Below are 22,876 nucleotides of genomic sequence, written 5' to 3'. Positions count from 1 at the left end.
GAAATGAAAATGCTGTAATTTGATTCTTTTAATGAACCATGTAACTTGAATGGATGTGATGCTGGTGTGACCACAGTGCACACGTCTGATGTTGTTCACAGTGGTCCAAGGAACGCTCAGGGAGTTTGTGTGTTTGCTCACACTCATGAAAAATTAGAGGGAACATTGGTTGTAGCCCTAAAAACCCAGAGCTAAACCTGAAGTTATCTTGCTAACTCCACGCTGTACTTCACAGTACAGGTCTCCATATGTGTAATATCTACTGCTACTATCTGCTGCTTCTAATAGACCAAACTAGTCTTAGTGTTCCACTGTAAGTAGTTCATGGCCCCAGCTTTGTTTCTTCTATTCTCACGTGATGGCTTTGTCATTGGGTCACAAAGCTACTCCACAAGCTAATATCAGCCAATAAGACGCAGTGGCTTTGACCGAATTGAATGTCTGCACAAGGCTTCTGGCCCTGCTCTTAGCAACGCAGGCTTGCATTATGATTGTTGGATGCTAATTTACATATTATTAAGAGATTTACTCTTTGAGCTACTCAAATTCAGAATAGACTATTCAGTGTGTGCACTCGGAGCGTGACTTCCGTTGTGCAAAGATTTATTCCAAACCTTGGTTTCTTTATCTTCACCAATGGCATAATGGAAGATCAGGCCATAGACTTTGAACTAATAGAATAATTTGGATACTTACCAGAGTCTGAAATGATTCAGGCTTTTGTGCATCTTTCTATAGATCACCTTGGGCTTCTTTTTTCATTGCAGAGGTCTTGTCATGCAGCTGCATACAGTACAGTTTCATCCCTCGTGTATCCTGGTATGCATACAGTCAACAGCAAGGAGAATAATGTAAAATCCCAGAGTACAAATGACTCTTTGTTATGCATCTTTGTGTAGCTACTCTTTGTTGCTCTGTTTGGCTCCAGTCAGTGAGAGATCTGAGATGGCCTCGACATCCCTGAACACCACCTGTAGTGCCTGTCAATACGATGGAAAGGAAAATTAGGGCCATTTAGCGAGACACAATGTAGTCATTATATGAGGAATGCTATGGAATGGATATTACTTATGACTTAGTAAATTAATGTTGTCGAGGAGTCTTCGACACCATGTACTTTGAAGCTGTTGTAATGTCTGGTACACCTACATGGGCTCTTTTCAGATTTTACCTGATGCTGGGACTTGGTGGGTAAATACAAAGTCTGCTTAACTGACACCTCTCCATGTCTCCTCTGTTGGTTTTGTCGCGCTTGTTCGCACCTGACAACTTCCATATTTTTGCTCACCAAGTGTCTAATTGGGTTTTGGTGACTTCCTTGACCTGCCAGCAAAGCTCCACCCACGGCAGACTTGTGAAGACGCCTTGGAAATTGACTGGATCTTTAAATATTTATCAGCAAATGCACATCTTGCAAGAGATTGCAGTACTCGGATCATCAGAAATGGCATAGTTCAAATATAGGTCAGTTCAGGTCAATTAGCCTCCAGGCTGTGTGCAAACGGCCACAAACAGACAATACAATCATGAAGTGCTTGGTTTCATAATAAAGTTTATTCTATATTACAAATAGTATTTTGTTCTTGACTGCAAAATAGGAATGCATTATATTTACATACACAGGTATACAATTAATTATAACAAAGTTAGAGAAGCTCGCCTTATATCCCCCAGGTTTCGTTTTTATCTCTCGATAAGATACTCTTTATCTTTCAAATATGATCTAGTAAAAGTCTTTTCTAGCATGTTTGTGTAACACCTGCTATAACACTGAGCTAGGAGGACATTTTTAGTTCCTACAAAACGTTTGAAGGTGGAAACTTTATCTGTGCTCTTGGCAACTCAAGTTGGCGACTAGCAGACAACCTTTGTTGCAGGGGAAGGGACAGGGCAGGAAGAAATGAAAGACAGGATGTAACACTGGGGGGCAGATTCACAATGACAGTTGAGGACTCTCAGTTTGTGTCGTTTAGTAACACAAAGGGAAAAAGGGGAAACTTTGGGTATCTAGACACAGAATATGTTGGCTACACGAGTGAAAGAGGTTTCCTTACAATTACCAAAAGGTGTTTCAGCCATATGTTTAGTATAATGTGAATGCCAGTTAACGGGCTCCTAAATGAATCCTTAGTCCTCTCATTTTCCAGAAACAGGTATTAGTGTATTTACTACATAAAATGTAGTAAACACTTTGTGAATGCACCCCTCCAAGTTGAAACAACAGACATTCATCATACTATAGAGCTGCAGAAGTGAATTCATGAACAATGACTTGGATAACTTACATACATTTGACACAAGGGCTATGAAAGAAACTTGCCAAACAAAGTCTTACACATACTGTCAATGCTAATGTGCCTCTCTGCTATGTTTACCTGCATGATAAATCACATGTGTATGTACTTTATTCCAGGTTTTATGGATAGATTTTGTGTCACACATGTTAACAAACTGATGCAGTCCTTTGTTGCTTTTTATGAAATGAATTTTTGTCGAACCACATCTGTTTGTTTTCATCAGTGCTCATCTTTTGTTACTTGAAAAATCACTCTAAGCCTTTATTTTCTGTCCTGGGCTCAACTGATAGAGAGAAAAGTTAAGCAATTATTAAGATGAAATAATCAATCTAATGCAGCAGCCAGCTCTCAAAACAAGACGTAACAGCAGCAAAGACAGAACAAGACTTGTTGCAACTTCTGTCTACCAAAACTAAAGCCACAGAGGAGGCACAGCTGTCACAAAACACTGATGGTCTGTAATGAAGGACACAGTAAGTAGGACAGGAAATTCAAAATGAGGTTCATGGTGTCTGTATGTGAGATCCATGATCTTAAACTGAAAAGTGGGCTTTTAAATGACCTTAAGGTCCCTAGTAGTTGTAGCAGTATATAAATATCTTTGAGCAAGGCAGTTCCATTTCATACCATCCAAATAGGTCAACATGCAAAGGTATATAATATCTGTTTTATTTAGCATCTATCACTTCACAAAAACCATGGGGATGAGATTCTGCGGTAGGGGCTGAACTGGATAAAGGTTCCACCTTAAACGAAAGTTATAGTTTTTATTACATGAACAATCCACTTTTTCCATCTCGATTCTTCCAAGCAAAAGAAAGATAAAAGAACACATCCACATCATCATTGCAAGGCTTAATTTTCTTATTTTTCACTTTTTTTAAATAAGTTTCTTAAATTGTTTACGTTTTACATGCGCTTAAAAAGCCAATAAAGGACCCAAGGTGGACCTAGGGCGGTCTTCACACATTCACATCACCACATGGGGCACGTTGTCAAGGCAAAAGAAAGGGCAGAGGTCAAAAGGTACGGAGGGCGCCTCCATCATCTCTTTCAGTCGCTCTCTCCCATAGTGGGGGTTCACATCCAAAAGTCTTATCTACTGTTAATGTCCATCATTTTCTGTTTGTCTTGCTGTGATGCTCGCTTCTTGCTCTGCTTTATCAGGTTTTTTTTTTCCCTTTTTTTTTGAGGCTTTGGAGAAGGCTGCCCCCTGCCGCCACTGAGGACAACTACACTAATACAGACAAGAGCGCCTCAACAGTTACACACTCAAGAGTTGGGGTTTTGCCGTATGCAACTAGCTACCATCTCCAACGCTTGTGCAAAACAGAAAAGAAAGTGGTTAAGTCAGGAGCCGGACAAAAGGGTGAACGGTGTGCCGAGAGCTGGAGAGACCCGGGACGATGGAAAGAGAAAGGAGGATCAGATCACCTCGCCCACAGAGCCTCTCTCCTCGACACACTGAGGTCAGAAAAATCACACAGGTTTCTTAAAGTTCCAGTCACAATATTTTTTTGTCGTAGAAGTGGTTGTCTTGTACATAGTCCTGTTTTGTCAGTTCCTCAGTGGCACTTTATAAATACATTTTTGACCATTTTGAAAATTTCAAGCTCCTTTGGTTTTTGGCTGACCAACTAAGTCCATCTCATTTGATTTCTCCACACAAAAGTCTTAAAATAAGAACATCCTGGGAAAGAAGTGCTACTCTCACAACAGAGCCCCTTTAGGTAGCAGTCAGCCATTTGTGACCACGCTGTATTGAATCTTTTTTTTTTTTTTTTTTTTTTTTTAACTGATCAAGCAGTTTCTTACCCAGTGCATTTCAGTCAGCTCTTCCCTTTACCTCCTCCAGGGTTGGCGTAGATAACTGGGCAGTCAGGATCTTGGGCAGCTGCTGATTGTGTGTGTATCTGTGCATGTGTGTGCTTTGATAGACCGTCGCAGTGGCGACACAAGATTGGAAGTGGCAAGAGCCAGGCAAAGACTGCTCCTGGTGTTTGGGTTAGCAGTCAAAACATTGTCTTCCAGAGTTGGTGGTGTGCTTTTTACAAAGGATCCAACTTGGGTGGAGGCTCCAGGGTTTCTTCTAATAGCTTAAATTTGCAGTAGCCATATAAGCCAAATGGAAGCAGAAATAATGAGCGTTTTCTTAAATGTACGCTGGGCAGGTAAAAATGTGTGAATGTTGCAAAGGGCTATAGGCTGGGGATGCTCTGGTTTGTAAAGTTTTAGTGTCTGTCTCGTTTCAATAAAGGAAAAGTTCAGAGAAGCAATAATCCTCCCCTAACCCCACAGTCTTTTTTTTTTTTTTTTTTAAATACAACTCCAGCTACATTGAAAGAACACAAGAACATTCTAGGTTTGCCTGGTCTCGCCCCAGATTTCACGGATATGTATGCTTTGCTTGAAGGTACAGTGTAAACTTGGCAAACCATCCTTGCATTAATTTCCTTCAGAGGTGTTCATTTGGCTTGCAGTCATCAGCGTTGTTTCCACTTGATTCCGTATATTGAATATAGAACTACAATAAACTGAACTCTAGAGATGGTTTAATTTTAACTATCCTATTTTGAAAAGTTCTCAACCAAATGGACACCCAACATCGTGGTTTTTAAAGAATTACCTATCAGTGTAAATTCTTGAAGGCAACATAAAAATGTTTTTTCCCCTCTTTTCTTCCAGCAGGGGGACTGAAGTATGCCAATATGGCCAGCTTTCAAGCAATCACCCCTTGAAGCTCCCCCTGTGGTGAAGCTGAGGGATCCCCCCACATTGCACTGCAGGAGACACCAGCCTCAGCCCCAGACCACCCCTCACATATATTCAGGTAAACTAGTCTATGCAGCAGAGTGGATGAGGAAAACTAAATATTTCTCCGGGAAGAGGAAGCAGAAAAAAGGTCAAGGAAGAAGTCATCTCTGAAAGGCGGAGGGAGGAAGTCACATGATGAAAAAGATGGGGACAGGTCTTCGCTCAGGCACGGCTCGGTTTCTGATGGGGTCTCTTCCCAGTGCACCCTGGGAAGTGCGGTCCTCAGCTCTCCAGACTCATGAAGGCCACCACCTGCTCCAGCTTAAAGGCCAGCCTCTGTTTCCTGGCTGCATCGTCCTGCTCCAGTGAACACACAATCTGCCAGCAGGACAATGAGGTAAACACAGATACACAATGCCATTACTGAAAGCACTCAATGTAGCAAAACAGCAGTCAGTGCTTTCAAACCTGCTTTATGACTATTGCTAATTCAAGGCAATAGGATATCCCTGCAGAAAATGGAATATCCTGATGACACCAAACACTACAGACTGTACTGACAAAACTCTATAAACAGATAAAGGAACAAGTCACTTAGAAGCTGTCTTTTGAATGCTTGATATGAAATAATAAATTCATGTAGACTTGAAGGGTGGCTTTGAAAAAAACTGTAGCACCTTCCTTGTGGAAGACTGAATTGAGAGGGCTCTGGGTGGTAAAATAAAGATTTTAACTTACACAATTAACAGTTATCTACCAGCATTTCTCTCTAGGTTCACTTGCAGTTGCAGCCTTTTTACTGGAATACATTTTTATACTCTTCATTATATAACAACCTGTTCCTCTTGGCTGAAATAGGCAGCACATAGTCTTGAGCAAAAGGCCTAGAGTAGCAAAGACAGTTAATAAGCAACACCATGATACGTATCGTCTCTGCTTGTAGTTTTAACTCTTGTCAAAATAAGCCTGGCTATGTCAAACTTGCTTCATAGCACAAGCCTCTGTAAAATTATTTTGATGCCTACTTGGAGACCTGAAGAATTCCAGGGAACAAAGCAATCAATCAAAGTTATTGGGGAGGCAGCAGTTGGTTGGAAAACACATTTAATGTCTATTTTTTTGTCTGAATGAGTTTTGGGATTCACTGTAGCTGCTCTGAATCCCACCTGACTACAGCTGCGTTTCAGAGTTGCCTTTGAAGCCTGCAGAGGGCATTTAACAAAGGATTTAACTTTCTAAAAATCCTAATTTGTCAGTGTTGTTTCCATAATGTTTAATATTTTACCTGTCATAATCCAGATGTTGTTACGCTCACCTAAGTCAGTTTCAGTTTGATTGGCATGAGAAGCCTTCCCCTCAACAACTAGTGATTTGTGAAATTTGTTTTGCCCTGGGCTTTGCCTCTCGGGCTGCATGCAGGTTAACAGTCTGGTGGAGCACATAGGACTCTATAAAATGCCATCGTAGAGTCAATGAATTATTAATACAGGAATTTACATAGAATTTTAAATGATGTTGGCTGCAAGATTTAAGAAAAACAACCATTTCCTACATAAGTATAAATTTGGAATCTTTTCCTTCCTTTTTACCAAAAATCAAATATATCAGCCTACAGTGTAGCAGATCTTAGTGATGACACTAATGTGTTTTCGAGAAGTCTAGTAAGTGTAAGTCACAGCATCACGTACCTCCTCAGTGTATTTTCCCACGTAGGAGTAAATCTCACTGAGAGAGCTCATGGTGTTGAACTCATTCATGTGCATCCGTGACTGTTCTGCCAAGTAGGCATTCATGTCCTGGTCACTGATCGCTGGCATCTTGCTAATGTCTGAGTAGTACCTGTTGAGAGGGCAGGAGAAATAAAACAAAGCTTTAAATGCTTGTTACAAATATGTTTACTGCAGGGAATGTTGTTAGGAAAACAGAATATGAATAGTTCAGTGTTTTAATGTAGATGTTTTCCTTTGGAGCTTATTACTCCTTGCAGTGGTTTATGGCAGTTCTTTGAAGATATATAGCTAATGCTTGTAGCGCAGAGGCAACAAGTGTGTGAAGTGACTGAAATGGAGTCATCATAGATGCTGAGAGGCCTTAGACTTCAACCTGGAACACCACAGCAGCAGACACACATGCTGCATTTGATGTAAAGGCAATCAGTCACTGTCAGCAGCAGCTGTGTTGCCCATATCAACTATGTTAATTAAAGCCTCTTATTTACATATTAAATTCCTGTAGCTGCAGCCGCTTGAGGACAGGCCTGGTCTATGGTTGGCTAATTCTGGGAGTGTGTGAAAAAAGAGATGATATTTGCCGGGAAACAAGTCTTCAGAGCAAACTGAGAAAAGGCAAAGCCAGGTGGGTGTTGCTCACAGAGGTCATACCCGTATCAACACCTGTTCAGTGCTGGAAGGCAGTTATAGGGAGCTCCTAGACGGGGATTGTTGGTGCAGAGACCAGGTGTGCTTTTTTTTAGGAAACATCGTTTTTTAACATGCTAAAATCCTATTCGTTGAACAGGCCTTTTCAACACAATTTAATCATGTAGTTGTCTAAGTTTTTCTGAACTGTTTATAATGCTAAAATAAGCAACCTTGTAGGAGTATTTTAATGGGCATGAGTTCCACTTTAATCAATATAAATGTGTGTGCAAGGATAAGATGTCAGACCAAAGCAAAAAAGTAACTCTGAGACTAATTTGTGAGAGCATGTCTATGGAGAGTGTCTGTGAAGATTCTCAGTCCTCCAGACTGTTTTATCTGCCATCCAAAAGGCCTCTTCAGTTCTGACTGACTGATAGGGAGTCCCAGGCATTTAAGCTAATGTGGAGTTGCTAGCACCTTGACAGTTGTTCAGGTCACGTGTGAGTCATTAGGGTCCCCCGGGTCAAGGTGTGAATAGGTGTCAAGTTATCTGGTGAGGGACAACAGGGCTGCATTGTAAGTAGCTGATAAGTGGTGTCATAGGCCACTGCCTCTGTTAAGTGACGGCAGATTGAGTTTCATGTAAATGGCTTCTTTTCCCATCCTTGTTCTCTGGCCAAAATGTGAGCATTATTGTCTTCAAATGAGCCTCCCTTACCCTTTAGCTGTAGATGGACTGCTGAATATTGACCTCGGCAGTTGGTTCTCGTGTTGTGCCATGTGCTTGCAAATAGTGTTTTGTTTCCACACAATATAGGTCTGTGTCTTCCTCACTGCACTGAACTGCATATGGTGCATAGTTCTCCTTATGGTGCTTTATTTTGAACTGCTTCTCTGGTGTCTTTGTGTTCCTTCTCTTTCCCCTCTGTCCTTATGGACATGTTTTGAGGACTATGGGTCAAAGTTCTGATAATCCCAACCTTCTGCTCCAGTATCGTAAACATTTATCTGTGTGGGTTTTCTGTATACTTTGATGTTTCTGTCAAGAGACTGGCCAATCGTTGGATGGGATATTCTGCATTTTTTCCAGTTATTGGTACCTTTATTTTTTAACCAGTTTCTGTTCAAATAAATTTAAAAATGCACTACTTCGGCTCTGATTTAGCTGCCTCTTGCTATGTGGAGTCTTCTGTCTTGAGCAATATCCATCTGATTGAGTAACAGCCCATTAGGTGTTAAAGATGAATGTTATAAAGTTCTATTTTATTTACACATATTCGAAACATAAAGAAACAAAAGTACTTCTACAATGTTTTGTGTTGGAGTTTGTGTTTTTCTTAATTTTGGCACAAAGGTTTTCATTTGAACAAATTTAGTATATTGTCAGAAGAAACAGCCTGGCCTTCTTGGATTGGGCAGTGCACACTGAAAATGACGAAGCCTAAACATCGAAGTATACAGAGACCCCACATACAGATCAATACTTAGTATATTGGAGTACAAGCTGGACGTTATCAGAACCCTGCACTATGAGACTCAGAACATGTCTATAAGGACAGAGGGAAAGGGAAATAAGTGCAGAGACTAGAAGAACACAAAAAATGTGTGGTACTTTAAAGTTGGCCTTTGTCAAAACCACAGAACAGGCAGAGGAAAAGAACAATCACTGGAACAACACTGTTATTTTCTACATTGCAGGAGTATCTGAAAAACTCAACAAACCACATGTCTGCCCTTTAAGCCCAGTAATATGCTGAGACAGAAGCTTGTCCACCCTGAGGATAAAACGCTAAGACATGAACAGAGCTATGTGGTATACACAGCTCAGTGCAGTGAGGAATGACCTGTATATTGGGGGAACAAAACAAGCGCATGACACCACGTAGGAGATTCAACCCCTCAGGTAAAGACTCAGCAGTCAACTTGCATCTGAAGGACAAGGGACACTCATTTGAGAACAACAATGCTCATATTTTTGGACAGAGAAGAACAATGTTTTGAAGCAAGCCTTCGCTTAACATAGGAGGTAGCCTGCAATGCCACTTATGAGCCACTTGCAATGCTGTTCTGAGATCGCTCCCTAGATAACGTAACACATATTCACACCTCGACTCAATGGACACTACTGCTTCACGTGATAGCCGACTGAGTCAATCACTCTAATGTCACCTCAGCGACTCTCAAGGCGCTAACAATCCCATGGGACCATAAAAGCCCGAGACTCTCCAGTGGTCAGTTAGAACTGAAGAAGTCTTTAGAATAAGAGATGAAACAGAGGAGTCCCCCAGTTTCCTCACACTTATAAAGGGATGGCTTGGTTTTTTGAAGTGGGGTTGTATGAGGTACTTATCCATTGTCAGTGTGTTACCTACAGCAGTAACAGTTAGCATGCCCTCAGTTTGGAGAAGCAAAACAGGAGGACCAGCACAGAAGCTAAGTAATGTACTGCTGTAGACAGGGTAGCAACAAAGCGGTATTTTGGCCACCTAAAAATATAATCTCCATTGGAGTGCATGCTGTTTTTAGAACATTTTCAAGTCTTTTACCTTGCTGCCAGACAGGCCTTTATGACAGGGAACTGAAGCGTTTATATTGCTCTATACCCACTCCTAAGAACCAGACTCTATTGACAAAAACAGTAATTTTATCTTTCAGAAAACTGGAATTGCTGGTCTACCCCTGCCTGTTCAACTAGTTTGTTTGTGTTTTACTTTGGGTGTTTTTAACATGTTAGTTTGGATCCAAACGAATGTGTTAAAACACCAAAATCACACAATAGCAGACTTGGGCAATAACAGACAACTCCTGTGTTCTGCAAAGTAAAATTACCATTTTTGTCAACAGAGTCTGGTGGCTATGAAGAGAGTGATATAGCTACTTCAGCTCAGTGTGGAAAAGGGCGTACACTTAACCTGAATTTTCACTTTGCTGGATAAAATACGTTTTGTTGCTGAGGCTGTGTTTAGCTGCTTCTCCAAACCAGAGGCATGCCTGCAGTCATCTAGTGTAGGTAATACACAGACTATGGATAAGTACCTCATACAACCCCACTTCAAAGAAACCAAACCATCCCTTTAACTGTGTTTATGGGGCATCACATAAACACACTGCAGACACAGATACACACACTCAGCACAGCCCTGAGCCTGATGCTCCTTATTTGGTCCCACCTATTCAAACAGGGCACATATATTCCTCATCCTGAGGCTTGCTTTGTGACGACGCTCCAGCCACATAAATACTCTGAACCAATTCACAGTACCCCATCTTTTATTCAGGACCTCTTCGCCTCCCCTCCTGACAAATAAATTTAATAAAACTCCCATTTTAACAAATTACCGGCTTCTGCTGCCTGCAACTCTCAAAAATGCTTTCTCTCTTTTTTTTCCACACATATCTCTGAACCCTCCCAACACTGACTCCTCTGCACTGTAGACTTCATGCCCTAGGCACTCCCATCCATTCTCACTGTGTTGTAATTTGGATTGGGTTTCACAGCTCATAGATCACAGTGCTGCAGTCGCATAGTGTTTTGAAATGAAACATAGCTAATGCACATTTTCTGATGGTCTTCTCTGTCTTCATCTACCCAGTGACTGGTGAGTACGCACATGCACTTTCATCGACAGCTCACCTCTCCACCCAGCTCTTGTAGCTGGGGATGTCCTTGGCATAAAGCAGCTTGTTGGAGGGTGAGTCTTTCCCAAGGCGGTGTTCTGAGGTGGAGCAGGAGTCCATGAAAGTCTGGGCCACCACAGACAGACAGGCATCTGTGATGCTGCTCTTATGGATGTCGAACACAAACTGGGGGTTCTTGATCACATTCACCCAGAAACGCAGAGGTAGGCTGCACAAGAGTAGAAAAAAAAGTAGTTTAGTGACAAACTAGTAAAACTATACAAGTGTTGTATTTTAACTTTTCCATTAGTGTCAAACAATGGTACAGTATTGTGTTGCAGTCAGTTTCTATTTAAATGGGTTTTATTTTCAATTCTAGATACGTTAATTTTTTGTGATGCTTTAACTCATTGTACCGTAACTGAATTTGTAGTTTAACCTGTAAACAAAACAGTGTCTTTGAAAAAAAGTGCTATTTAGGCATGTGAATGTCCTCTGTATTGTGCCTCCTGTCATTAAAATTACTTGTGCATTGATTGTTCACTTCCATCTCAGTGACAGAATGCTCAAATAACCATTCAAACTGAGCAACAAAGAGTGTAAAGTAAAACAACAGTTTGTGTCCTGTTGAACTGCTCTGAGATTAAGTCCCTAAATGCCATTTTCAAATTTGCTACAGCCAGCTAGTCAATAGGCATGAAGATATTATTCACCAGAAGGGACGGGGATTCATTCACTTTACAAAGCTAGTACACAGGCCCTGCTGTTGTTGATGTGCTCTATTTGATGTGTGTGCTCAATTCAATAAAGGCTTTATCTTTAAAGCCAGGTGGTTGCTGGCTCTCATTTTTTTTTTAGCAGTGTCCAGGGGTCCTCGCTGGGGGCCGCACAGTGACACAGTTCATATTGCCTTGTTTGTGCAAGTGGGTCCTATTTTGTGCCTGTCTAGAATAATAAAAATATACAAGTCTGTTTATTTGCTGGGCTTGTTTCTGCCTAAATGAATAGATATTGGGCCAGCTTTATCTGTGCGCTGCAGTGAAAGGGGCTCAGGTGGTATTAAGAAAGAGCTGAGTGTTACTTGGAACTCTGTATCTTTCCTATTCTCTGGGCTATGCACTTTTAGCTGACGTGGCAAAAATCAATCAGGAAAGACATTGCGGTGTAGCCTACACAGGGGATTCTATGCGTGGACCAATATCAAAGGATGAGGGGAAAATAACAAAAAAAACCTGAAATGCAATCATTTAAAATACCAGCAGTGCTCCCCATGATCCCACAAAGCATTTATTCTCACACAACCACCCATAAAGCCATTCAGATGTACAATCTCACAAAAGAGGATTTGGACTTGGAAAGGAAAAACTCTGCATTATAACTTCAAAATTAATCTAAGCAAAGAATCTAGTGGGATTAGGTGCAGGGATCAAAGGGATATTAACACCACTGCTGTGCTGCCTTGATTGTTGACAATCTGCTGCTTCAATGGCGCACTGGATGCTAAAATAATGAGGTTCCTCACAATTTTTGGGGTTGAAAATGACCATCATAATACCATCTACACGTTCTCCATTGAAGATAGGCAAAGCATAGAATGTCTGCAGTTAACTCATGCTGAGTGATTCTAGAAATCTGAATGATAGCCATGATCTGGCCTTTTGGTCAGGGATTAGGTTAAATATCAGCTGCCAAGATCAAGGGCATCTCTTATCCGAGAGGAATTATGCTGTTGGAGTCGGAGAGAAAAAAAAACGTATTTTTCTGTCCATTGATTCATGCCTACAAAGTTGATTCAAACTGCTAAAAGAAAAAGCGTAGTATAAAAAACACAATTTTACTCAATCTAATAATAACCATTTGTTACAAGTAACACTTCATACCATATTTACCGTAGCAAATAGCGTCTGGTACAATTCATTGCTTAGAGAAGGAGTACAATGTCTGCATCAAAAGGAGTGAATACTTATGGAGCACTACAGAAATGAAAAGAACTCTGCAAGTCCTCATCTCTCTAGGTAGAAAACATTACCAACCAGTATTGACAATACCTTGGAACCGTCAAGGAGGAAAACAACCACAGGTCTGTTTACTGTCAGCTATCTTCACTGAAAAGAAAAGAAAGGGGTCTTGCAACAGATTTTGTAGCCCCACAGAGCCCTGATCTCAACATCATGAAGGCAATCTGACATTACATGAGACAGAAGCAGTTGAGCCAATCTATATCCACACAAGAACTGGAGCAAGTTCTTCAAGATGTTTGAACCACCAACCTGCTCGACAAACTGTGTACATGCAGCTCAGAGAATTGCTGCTGCTCTTAAGGTAAAGGATGGTCACACCAGATATCAACATGAGAGAGGCTTGTATCTGTTTACTTCACTTTAAATAACTATTTTTGGAAGCATCCTCACATCAATTTTGATACCTAAATATTTCGCACAGTGTTGTGCATATACACCTAAGTCTCCATGTGGGCCCTTTAGCTGTCTCTTGCAATTTGCACTGCTCAACACTTCTGGCACACACAACTAGCCAATGAGCCTCTGAATCTGCAGTTGTAGGACATTACCCCAGTTCTGCAGAAGGGCCCGATGAATTTGCTTGCCATTGGCAGGCAAAGGGTCACAGATGTTGTGATTTAGAGCATCCCACTGGAGGCATTACACCACAGACGAGGAAGTGACCAAACCTGACTTTTTTTTAATGCAGGTTTGAATTAAAAGCTTCGTAAAGGTGACCTTACTGGACATTGTTCCAATGAGGACCACAGTAGCCAAAAAAGCACTACTTTTCATGTGAAAGGCAAGTGTTAGTCCTCTACTTCATAAGCTGTTTGTATGTCGTAGTGGTGCTATTTACAATCTGAGAACGACAGGACTGCAGTATGACAGCAGATAGGTGGTGATCTGCATGCAGAAAAGAGGAGAGTATGTGCCAGTTTTGCACAATAATTAAAATTCTGTCTGTTCCATCCCAACACGACAAACGTGCAGTGGAAGGAGACAGACACACGCACACCCAATACAGAGGAGTGAGGATGGGAGCAGACGCTGACACACTGCCACTAATCCAAAAGATACCATCTGGAGATGCTCTAGGAGCCAGTGACTCATGTATGCACACACTTACTGTACACACATACGAAAGCATGTTACAACTCTGCCACACAATGCAGTAACAACTAACTGTTTAACCGATTTTAACTTTGTACAATCAAAATTTACAATTTGCTTTATAAAATATGGGCAGAGTAAGGTATAATGTTAGTGCTACTGCAATCATTTGACTGTTGTGAAGGATGGCTTGGATTATAAGGGGTCAGAGATATCCTGGGCTAGAATAAATTCTGAATGCCATCTTTAGGTCTCTTTCAGGTCTTAGACTGTGTGGATTCTGTGCAGAGTCAATGGAAGTGGAATGTAATGATTTCCTACTTTTAAAAGAAATGTAAAAGGAAGTTTCTAGGCAACAAATGAAAAACAATTTGCAGTCTAATGTCAGCATAAAATATGTAAATGAACACTTGTCTTCATAAAAATACTATTTTTTTAAAAAGTTATTGGTTAGTAGATCCGATCTAAAAATATAATGTGACTGGTATTAAAAACCAAACTACAGGCCAAATGATCATCTAACACAAGGGTTCTATCAGGGGATATACTGATGGAAGGAAAACCCTGAAGGGGAGGCGGGAGTAGCAGTGGGGTGCTGCGGTAGAAGTTAATGGCGCGTATGATGACGATGGAACTGAAAGGTTTAATGGGATAGGGGCTCAGCTTGGGAGGGACACTGGTATTATTATTCTCTACCGTCAGACAAAATGAAGGCTTTTGTTGCGGCCAAGATTGCAGTCTTTTGAGATGACTGAAGGTTATGCGTAAGCACACACAGTGAGAAGCATAAAGACACAGGCATATGCACATCCCACACAGAGAAGATATCTGTGGTGGCATCAGCACAAACTGTGTCCAATCGAAGTGGCTTTTTGTCAGGGTGTGTTATGATAAATTGCTATTCATTCACAGCCCTATAGTGAGAGCCCATAAAAAGTGTAATGTAAGAGCAACCCGCTGCGGTCTCAGAAAACACTTAACACACACTGCAAATGGCCCAATAATGCAGACACAAGAAATACTAAAATTAGGACAATTGAGTAAATAATATTTCTTCTTTAGCCCCCCTACCCATTCCTCTCGCCATTTCTATTTGTCCCTTGATGAACATCAATTTTTCCTTCCATCTCTGTGGTTCTCCTGGGCCTTGGACTGAGTGATGCATGCTGGGATCTTGGCAGAGGCTGGGAGGCTAATGAGATATTAGTGTGCATTTAACTCCCACAGCGTTCACTTCCTTTTCTTCACCTTTTTATTTCTCTCCGCTCACCTCTTTCTGGTGCACTGTTGGTTATTTAACCCTAACCAACCTTTTAAGGTGGGCTCACAGGGTCAATATGGACTAAATTAATCACCGGATATTAATTTAGAGGTGTACTTGTGCACCTGGGAGTGTACATTTGTCACTATGGAGATTTCCACAGTGACAGGCATTTTTTTGGCCCAGTTATCCATGATAATAGATGAAGAGTCTTGGCAGCCAATTGGATTAGCCCCTTGTGGTTGGCTTTAATGAAGATTACACGCCCCTGTGGTTAATGGATATTAGGAAGGGATGAGGCGTGTGGTGAAACTTGGCACTGACAGGGCAATACCAGGGCAATGCCACGTGAAATGTGCCAAAATGTACTGGTTGTGCCTGGAGTACATTAAACATTAGTGCAGAAATCAACCATCATGAATGGAGCCACTCTGGTGTACAAATGATTAAATAAATATACATATCCATCAAAGATCTAAGTAACTACCTGAGGAATGTCCTAAACATTCATGACCAGAGCCCGCTATGTCTGTGTTTGCAGGTTAATATGTGCTGATTCAGATGCAAATTCTGAACTCACCAGTTGCTCTTCCATGTGTGTCGAACATGTGGGTCATGGATGTTGTGTTTGTCGGCCTGCTCGTCCAGGAAGTCAAACATGTATTTGATGGCGAGTGGCAGAGCGCTGCCTCTATGGGCTGTGCTGAAGATGGTCTCAAACAGGTCATCCACAAACTTCTGTAGTGTACCCTACAGAGCAAGGAGAGGAGAGATAAAAAGCTTCAGTCTTTGACGAGTCTGCATTTTCATTATGTTAATTCAGTAGTGTATCGATATTGATCAGGACACACAGAACCAGCGAATGAGATTGTCAGCATCTAATACATTTTGCAACACACCACCGACTCATGTTGACAGAAGGATTGCCATAAACTTGTGTATTTTTTCTCCTGTGTGAGTCTATGCATTGTGCAGTACATGTCACTTTGTCCCTTAGCGCCGATGTTTATGTGTCTGACTCCTATCTCACAGACCCGGCCCCTAAATCTGCTTGCAGCTTTGATGGGGGAAATTGTTATTTCACAGCTGACTTTTAATAATATCTGGGAACAGGAGGCGCATCTTCTAAGCCTCTTTGTGCTGCCGGATTAGCTCCCACACTGCACCATTGACCCTAATTTGATTTAATGTTGGCGACTTTAAGAAGGAGGAGGAGAAGAGAGAAGAGAGACAGAGAGTGAGAGAATCTAATCCTCTTGTAAAGAATGAGCTGATGGGATGCACGGGAAAAGGCGAGAGCGAGGGATGGAAATGAAACGACAGAGGTTTCCTATCAGAAAAAGAGGCCATTGAGTGTGGCAGATGAGGTGTGTACAGGCATTGGCAAATAAAAATCCAATTTGGGTGGAGCGGGTGACCGAAGCACAGAGTCAAGAGAGGTAGAAGAGAGTGGGAGGAGAGAATCCTGTTAGTCCGACAATCACAGCTATAATTCTAATGTGGCCCACATTCCAGACAGCTTATAGTTTTTTCATGAAGATGGAATCACATATCTCTATATCAAGCCCACGTGTCTTGCTAGTGACAGTCTGCATTAGCTGGCAAGGGAATACCTTAACATTTTGTGTGTGGATGGATACATGTGTGTACGGACACCAAAAACCTGTGTGTGGGCCTGCAAGTGCTGAAGCTGTGGCATTGTTCGTCATCCTTTATCTCAAGGGGTGCACCAATATCAGCACTGCCATCATCACAGGGTTCTCTTGCTCCCTGGTGGAGCTAAAACTGCCAACAACACCCCCCCTCCACGACCATCTACCCTGTCATTAGACTGCACTCTAAACACAACGTGTCATCTGGATGTTTTGATGCCGTCTGCCTCCACATTGAAATGCAAGGCAAGTAAACAATCAGAGTGTTGGGGATGGCAATGAACCAGGGAGGCAGACACACACACACACACACACACACACACACACACACACACACACACACACACACACAGAGGAGTGTACAAGTGAGGATAGAAAATGCAACCGTTTCCAGTGCTTCTCCATACATACGAACACGTCCTGTACCCACCCTCAGAGTGTCACTGATGGAGCTAATATGAAAGGCGTCAGCAGCGTTGCCAGGCAGAGGTATTTATTGGCAAGGTGAAAGCCAAACACAGTCAATTACACTGCCTGTCTGCCCAACCATTTCTCACCAAGAGAGATGGCCAGTCAAGATAAACTGGTTATTTCACAAAAACAATCCATCTGGAAGGATGATGTGCTTGTCTGCAGTCAGGAGCCACCTTCCTACAATCTGGAATGGGATATGGGAAGGGAAATAGAGCGACTCACACAGGCTTAGAGGCTACGTGTGTGTGAAGGTGTGTGGAGGACTTTGCAGTGTCATGGTGGCAGCTGCTCAATTTTCCCCCACCCTTCTTTTATTGTGCAATCACCAGTTTGTTTACTATTTTCTTTCATAAGTTCATTTTTATCCTGTTTCACAGTCACTCTTACACCTCTCTTGTTCTGATAACTGATGACCATTTGCTCATCTGTCCACACATCTGCACAGTCATTACTTTCTCCAAGAACGGTAACAAGAAAAAGTATTTAAAACACTAAATTACCTGGTTTTCTTCATTAATTGGACATTGATCCAAGTCACAAGTATAAATAAACAAATGTGCTTAAGCTAATAACACACTAACAATTATAATCTTCATGAAAAAAATGTGTCCTTGTTGGCTACAGCTATTAAACATCCACAAAGCTGGTGGAAAAGTAAGTGAACCCTTGGGTTTAATAACTGGTCAAACCTCTTTGGCAGCAGTAACCTCAAACAAGCGTTTCCAGCAGCTGTGGATCAGACTTGCACAGCATTCAGGAGGAATTTGGACCACTCTTCCTCAAGAACTACTTGAACTCAGATATATTTTTAGGAGTCTGGTCTTAACATCTCTCACAAGTTTATTTCACAGCACTTTGGTGGATTAAGGTTGGGGCTCTGACTGGGCTACTCCAAAAGGCAGATTTCTTTGTTTTAAGTCATTCTGGAATAACTTTGCTTAAATGTGTAAGATTATTATGCCGCTGCACCAACATTTAACATCACTTGCTAGACAGTGACCCCGGTGTTGTACTGTAAAATACCTTCATTTTCCCCTCGATGAGTGCAAGCTGTTCAGCCTCAGAGGTGGTAAAACAGTTCCAATCATGATGCTCTGTCCACCGTACCTCAACAACATGCTTTCATTTTGGTGAGGTACGGTGGAGTACCCTTTTTTATGCCATTCATAGTGCTCTGTGTTCTTCCCAGACAATTCAGCCTTAGTTTCACTAGCCCACAAAACATTTTTCCTGTGGTGCTGTAGAGTTCCAAGGTGCTCTTTGGCACAGTTTGCAGTTTTTTGGAGAATAACAGCTTCTCATGCTCCATGTAACCATGCACCATGATTTGCATATGGTAAACCCATGAATAGAGATGTTGACCAGCTCCCATGAGTCCTTTAAGCCTTTAGCTGTTACTCCGGGTTTCTTTTTTACCTCGCTGAGCATTTTGTGTTGTGCCTTTGGAACCACCTTAGCTGGGTGCCCACTTGTAAGGAGAGGTGCCACAATACTAAATTGCCTCAATTTAAAAGCAGTGTCTCTAACTGTGGACTGATAAGTATCTTAACTCTTTGAGATAACTTGATTAGATCATTAATCATTGATTAATAGTGTTCTTTAAGAGGCACAGCTAAGATCAGTAGATGCTTCTTATCAATAGAAAACTCTAAATGTTTGAATGTTTTTTATAATTCAGAGTAGCTCCAACCCACACATCTCTAACTATGCCTCATTGATTGGACTCCATGTCAGCCAACTCCTGACTTCTATTAGTTTTTGTTGATATTAGTAGTCATGACTGTTTTCAACCTATGCCCTGAATGTTTGAATGATCTATTCAGTATGAATAAAAATAAAATTATTTGTGTGTTACTAAAATCACTTGTTTGTCCTCAGTTGTAACTTGGATAAAAACTTGTCTATAATTTAAGATAAATAAATGCAGATATTTTAAAGGGTTCACTTACTTTATCTTATTACTGTGTATGCTTGTGGCTTTATATGATCAGCAAAAATGACAAAGGCTTACAGGGAAACTCGTTTTTGACAAAGCGAGAGAATAGTTAAGTTAAACAAACATTCTGGGTTTGTTTGCATGTATAAGGTACTACTTATATCAAAGACAACATGGACTTGCAAAACACACATCACTGATTAATGTTGCTTGTGGTCCTATGTGGCAAATATCTTTCATGGAGTTTATTCATCAACACAACACATTCCAGAGCGGTGGTTTTTATCCTCATGGCTCTTCTTTCTACGCCTGTTTACTGTCTGTGTGAGACATTTTACACTCCTGCCACTGTGCATTTTATATTGCATACACAGAACTGAGCTAATGCTCTTTATGTGAACTGCTATACAAAGGCAGGCAGTGGATCAAAAACAAACTGAAATGTTCCTCCATCAAAAAATTACAGCCCGAACATTTTCAGTTCACAGCCTCCCTCTTTCTTTTACCTTCCCTGTAAGCCTGTCTGTGTCTGATAGAATGGCTGTCTTGCTGAAAAAAAGAGGTACAAGGTGCTTTAGGAGTGGATTGTTAATTTGCATTCAGCTGTTGGATCAAAGTCACATTTCCCTCCAAACCAAATTAACTGCATTTTTTTTCCTTCTTAGGGGCCATTGTCGCAAGGCACATTCAAAGACTCTCATTTTATAGCCATTTCTATTTTTGCCGGATCATTTTTTTATTACAGAAAACCTTCACTAGATTCATGGGGTCTTTTCTTCTTTACCCTTTTTGATATGCTGCTGCATCAATGCAACAGTAATGAAAAAAGAAAACAAACAGAAATATCTATTTTCTCTTTCTTACCTGAGGGGATAGAGGAATACATTTGAATAATCTTTTCCACCGAGATGACTCATCCAAAGTACGCATGAATATTTAAATAAAGCGAGGGATTTCTGAGTCATTAGAACACAGGGTGAAGGTTACGGTGACCTATTAGCCTTTCACCCGCTGAGCTGCTTCTAGATACACACTAGTCGCCGATGCAATTGTTGGGACAAATAATTCTTTGTGCTGTGAGATCATGGTGCTCTGTAAACAGTTACATATCCACATGCAGAATATATTTTGCATGAGGTTGTGTAATGACTAGCTTAGATGACTTACGGTCGATGAAAACATAAACACTGTCAAAGGTACGTTTTCTTAAACAGAGATGGCTCACCTTGGTAGCCAGAAGCCGCGTCAAGTAGATCTCAGAGACCATTTTGCTGCCACGGTCGCCCTCCTTCTGGTCTCCGTGCTCATGGTTCTTAACCAAGTGCCAAACCTTCACCCCGCTCTCCAGGTCAGGAGTGATCATGGGAGTACGGGAACGCAGGCTGTCAGGGCTTCCAGTGTACTTTATCATGTTTTCTGTGAAGAACAACATGCTTTAGTTTATGCAGTACTAATATAACTGATGTAAATCACAAGGTCAGAGAACCAGTGCTAGTTTTCTTATAGCAACAGTTGCTTTAGATTGGTTTCTACCTTCATACTATACTATATAATGTCAATTTATAATATTTACACCTGTATACTGAAAAAAGTACATTTTGTTGGGTTTAGATAATCACACAGAAGACATTGAAAACAAATAAAATACATCTAAAATAGCCTCAGAGCAGACTGCTCCAGTAACAAGACGAATGTTAAGAAAAAAAACAACAATCTGGCTTAGACAGCACAAACAAATGAAAATAATAAAACCACAGTTATAGAAGGAAGGAAATCCATAACCTGCATGTAAGCAGCAGAATACAGTTTCTTGGCTTGTGGCTTTCAATTTACAGGTTGGGGAGATTGGATATGAAACTTTTACAAAGTCTGCATGGTTAATTTTTCATGGCTTCTTCTCCAAGTGACAAAACATGGTATTGCCAGCTGACACAAAATCGAACAGGTGTCAGACGAGATGAAATATGTATGGCCCACCCAATGGTCAGAGTGGCGATGACATTTCCAAACACATGGCTCAATGAATGTTTACACAGTGTGAAAAAAATTGATCAGTGGGTGCGGTTTGGAGAGAGGAGTGAAAAAAGAGTGATTTTCACTGTGACAGAAATCAATCTGTCCAGAGAGAGAAGCGGGAGGATTGTTGTGGAGGAGAAAGTCTTGGGGGGGAAAGAGAGACAGCTGGAGACATCAGATACAAAGCGTGTGTGTGTTTGTTTGTGTGTATCGACTGCTAAAATTTGATTACAGTATGATCAACAAAAAATGTTTGTCTCTCCTATAAGGCCCTTTAGTGAGGATGTTTAACTGGAGTTTTGCTTTAAGGTCAGCTGACCAACTATTCTCTACAGGGCCTGAGATGTGGTGTTACTTTTGTTTTTTTTCAGGGATACAGGACAAATGTGACGCTAATTGTGCTTCTTTTGATGTTGTATGTGTGGAAGACAATGTTAGGTTGGCCCCTGTGTAAATGCAGATCAGTACATTCATTTTATGTTAATTATTTATTCAGGAAGATAGAAGCTGAGGGTTACGCAGAGTCCGGGATACACAGGAGAAACATTTCGAGATTGGATTCTATTCTGATCCAGCTCAACACACACAGGCTGTTATTTTTCTTTTTTTTTGTTTGTTTTCGCCTTGTGGTTTCTGATGGAAACATTACATCAAAGATCAAACACAAAGGGTTCTCCTTTCATTCTCTGACTCAACATGTTAGACAGTGTTTGTCTGAATCTTTGAACTTTTTCTACAACTTTCTCTTCAGCTCCACCCTCCATCCGCTTCCTCTGCAGTTATATTAAATTCAGCCTCTTCTCTTTCTTTGTTATTTGGCCATTGTACTCAGGGAGAGTTCAAAGTCACTCTCAAGTACTGCACAGTTGTGAAGTGCATCACACTTCCATTTGAAGTCAATCTCTAAAAAAATACTGGCGGGAGATAATCCTGGCATCTTCCCTCCCTTTTCTGTTGCACTGCTCTTCTTGTCCTATCTGGTTTAATTTGGTGCCGGAGAGGTGAGGTGAGACCATATGGAGATGAGGCGATGCTAATAATGTGGCACCACATTTGAAGTGTCTGAAGTGTTTGTGACCAGCGGGGCCAGCCTTTGATCAGGAACTAACTTGATGGTTTTGCAGGTTCAAGGAGACGCAGAGCAGACGGACAGGCGGAAAAACCACTGGCACATGGAAAGCTGAGAGGACACACTTTGGAGTCTCAAGAGGCCAGAACAACAGAAGAAAGAGTCTATTTGGTCTCTTTATGTTTCAGAAAGCATTTTCAGCTCTAAATTGTGCCTTGTCTTTCTAGGTTTGTCACTGTTGACATGCAGGGTCCTCACGTAGGCGCAACCACAGCTGCAGGATCAGTTAGTTTCTACCTGTGTATTTACCCCTATTTCCTCTAAAA

At 41.2% G+C, this 22,876-nt stretch overlaps 1 protein-coding gene across 2 annotated transcripts in view; it reads right to left on the bottom strand.

Moving 5' to 3' along the window:
* Nucleotides 1-1,535: 1,535 nt before the first annotated feature.
* Nucleotides 1,536-22,876, bottom strand: part of plxna4 (plexin A4) — a 250,805-nt gene continuing 229,464 nt past the window's right edge. For both annotated transcript variants that reach the window (XM_023274628.3, XM_023274627.3), the window contains exons 28-32: nt 20,691-20,881; nt 15,984-16,153; nt 11,046-11,258; nt 6,740-6,890; nt 1,536-5,429 (exon numbers count right to left, since the gene is read on the bottom strand). In XM_023274628.3, the coding sequence (XP_023130396.1) occupies nt 5,334-5,429; nt 6,740-6,890; nt 11,046-11,258; nt 15,984-16,153; nt 20,691-20,881 (821 nt within the window). In that variant the 3' untranslated portion in view covers nt 1,536-5,333. The remainder of the gene's footprint in view (nt 5,430-6,739; nt 6,891-11,045; nt 11,259-15,983; nt 16,154-20,690; nt 20,882-22,876) is intronic.

The sequence above is a fragment of the Amphiprion ocellaris genome, chromosome 21 (genome assembly GCF_022539595.1).
Source record: "Amphiprion ocellaris isolate individual 3 ecotype Okinawa chromosome 21, ASM2253959v1, whole genome shotgun sequence".
NCBI lineage: Eukaryota > Metazoa > Chordata > Actinopteri > Pomacentridae > Amphiprion > Amphiprion ocellaris.
This window is presented reverse-complemented; position numbering and strand designations above follow the sequence as displayed.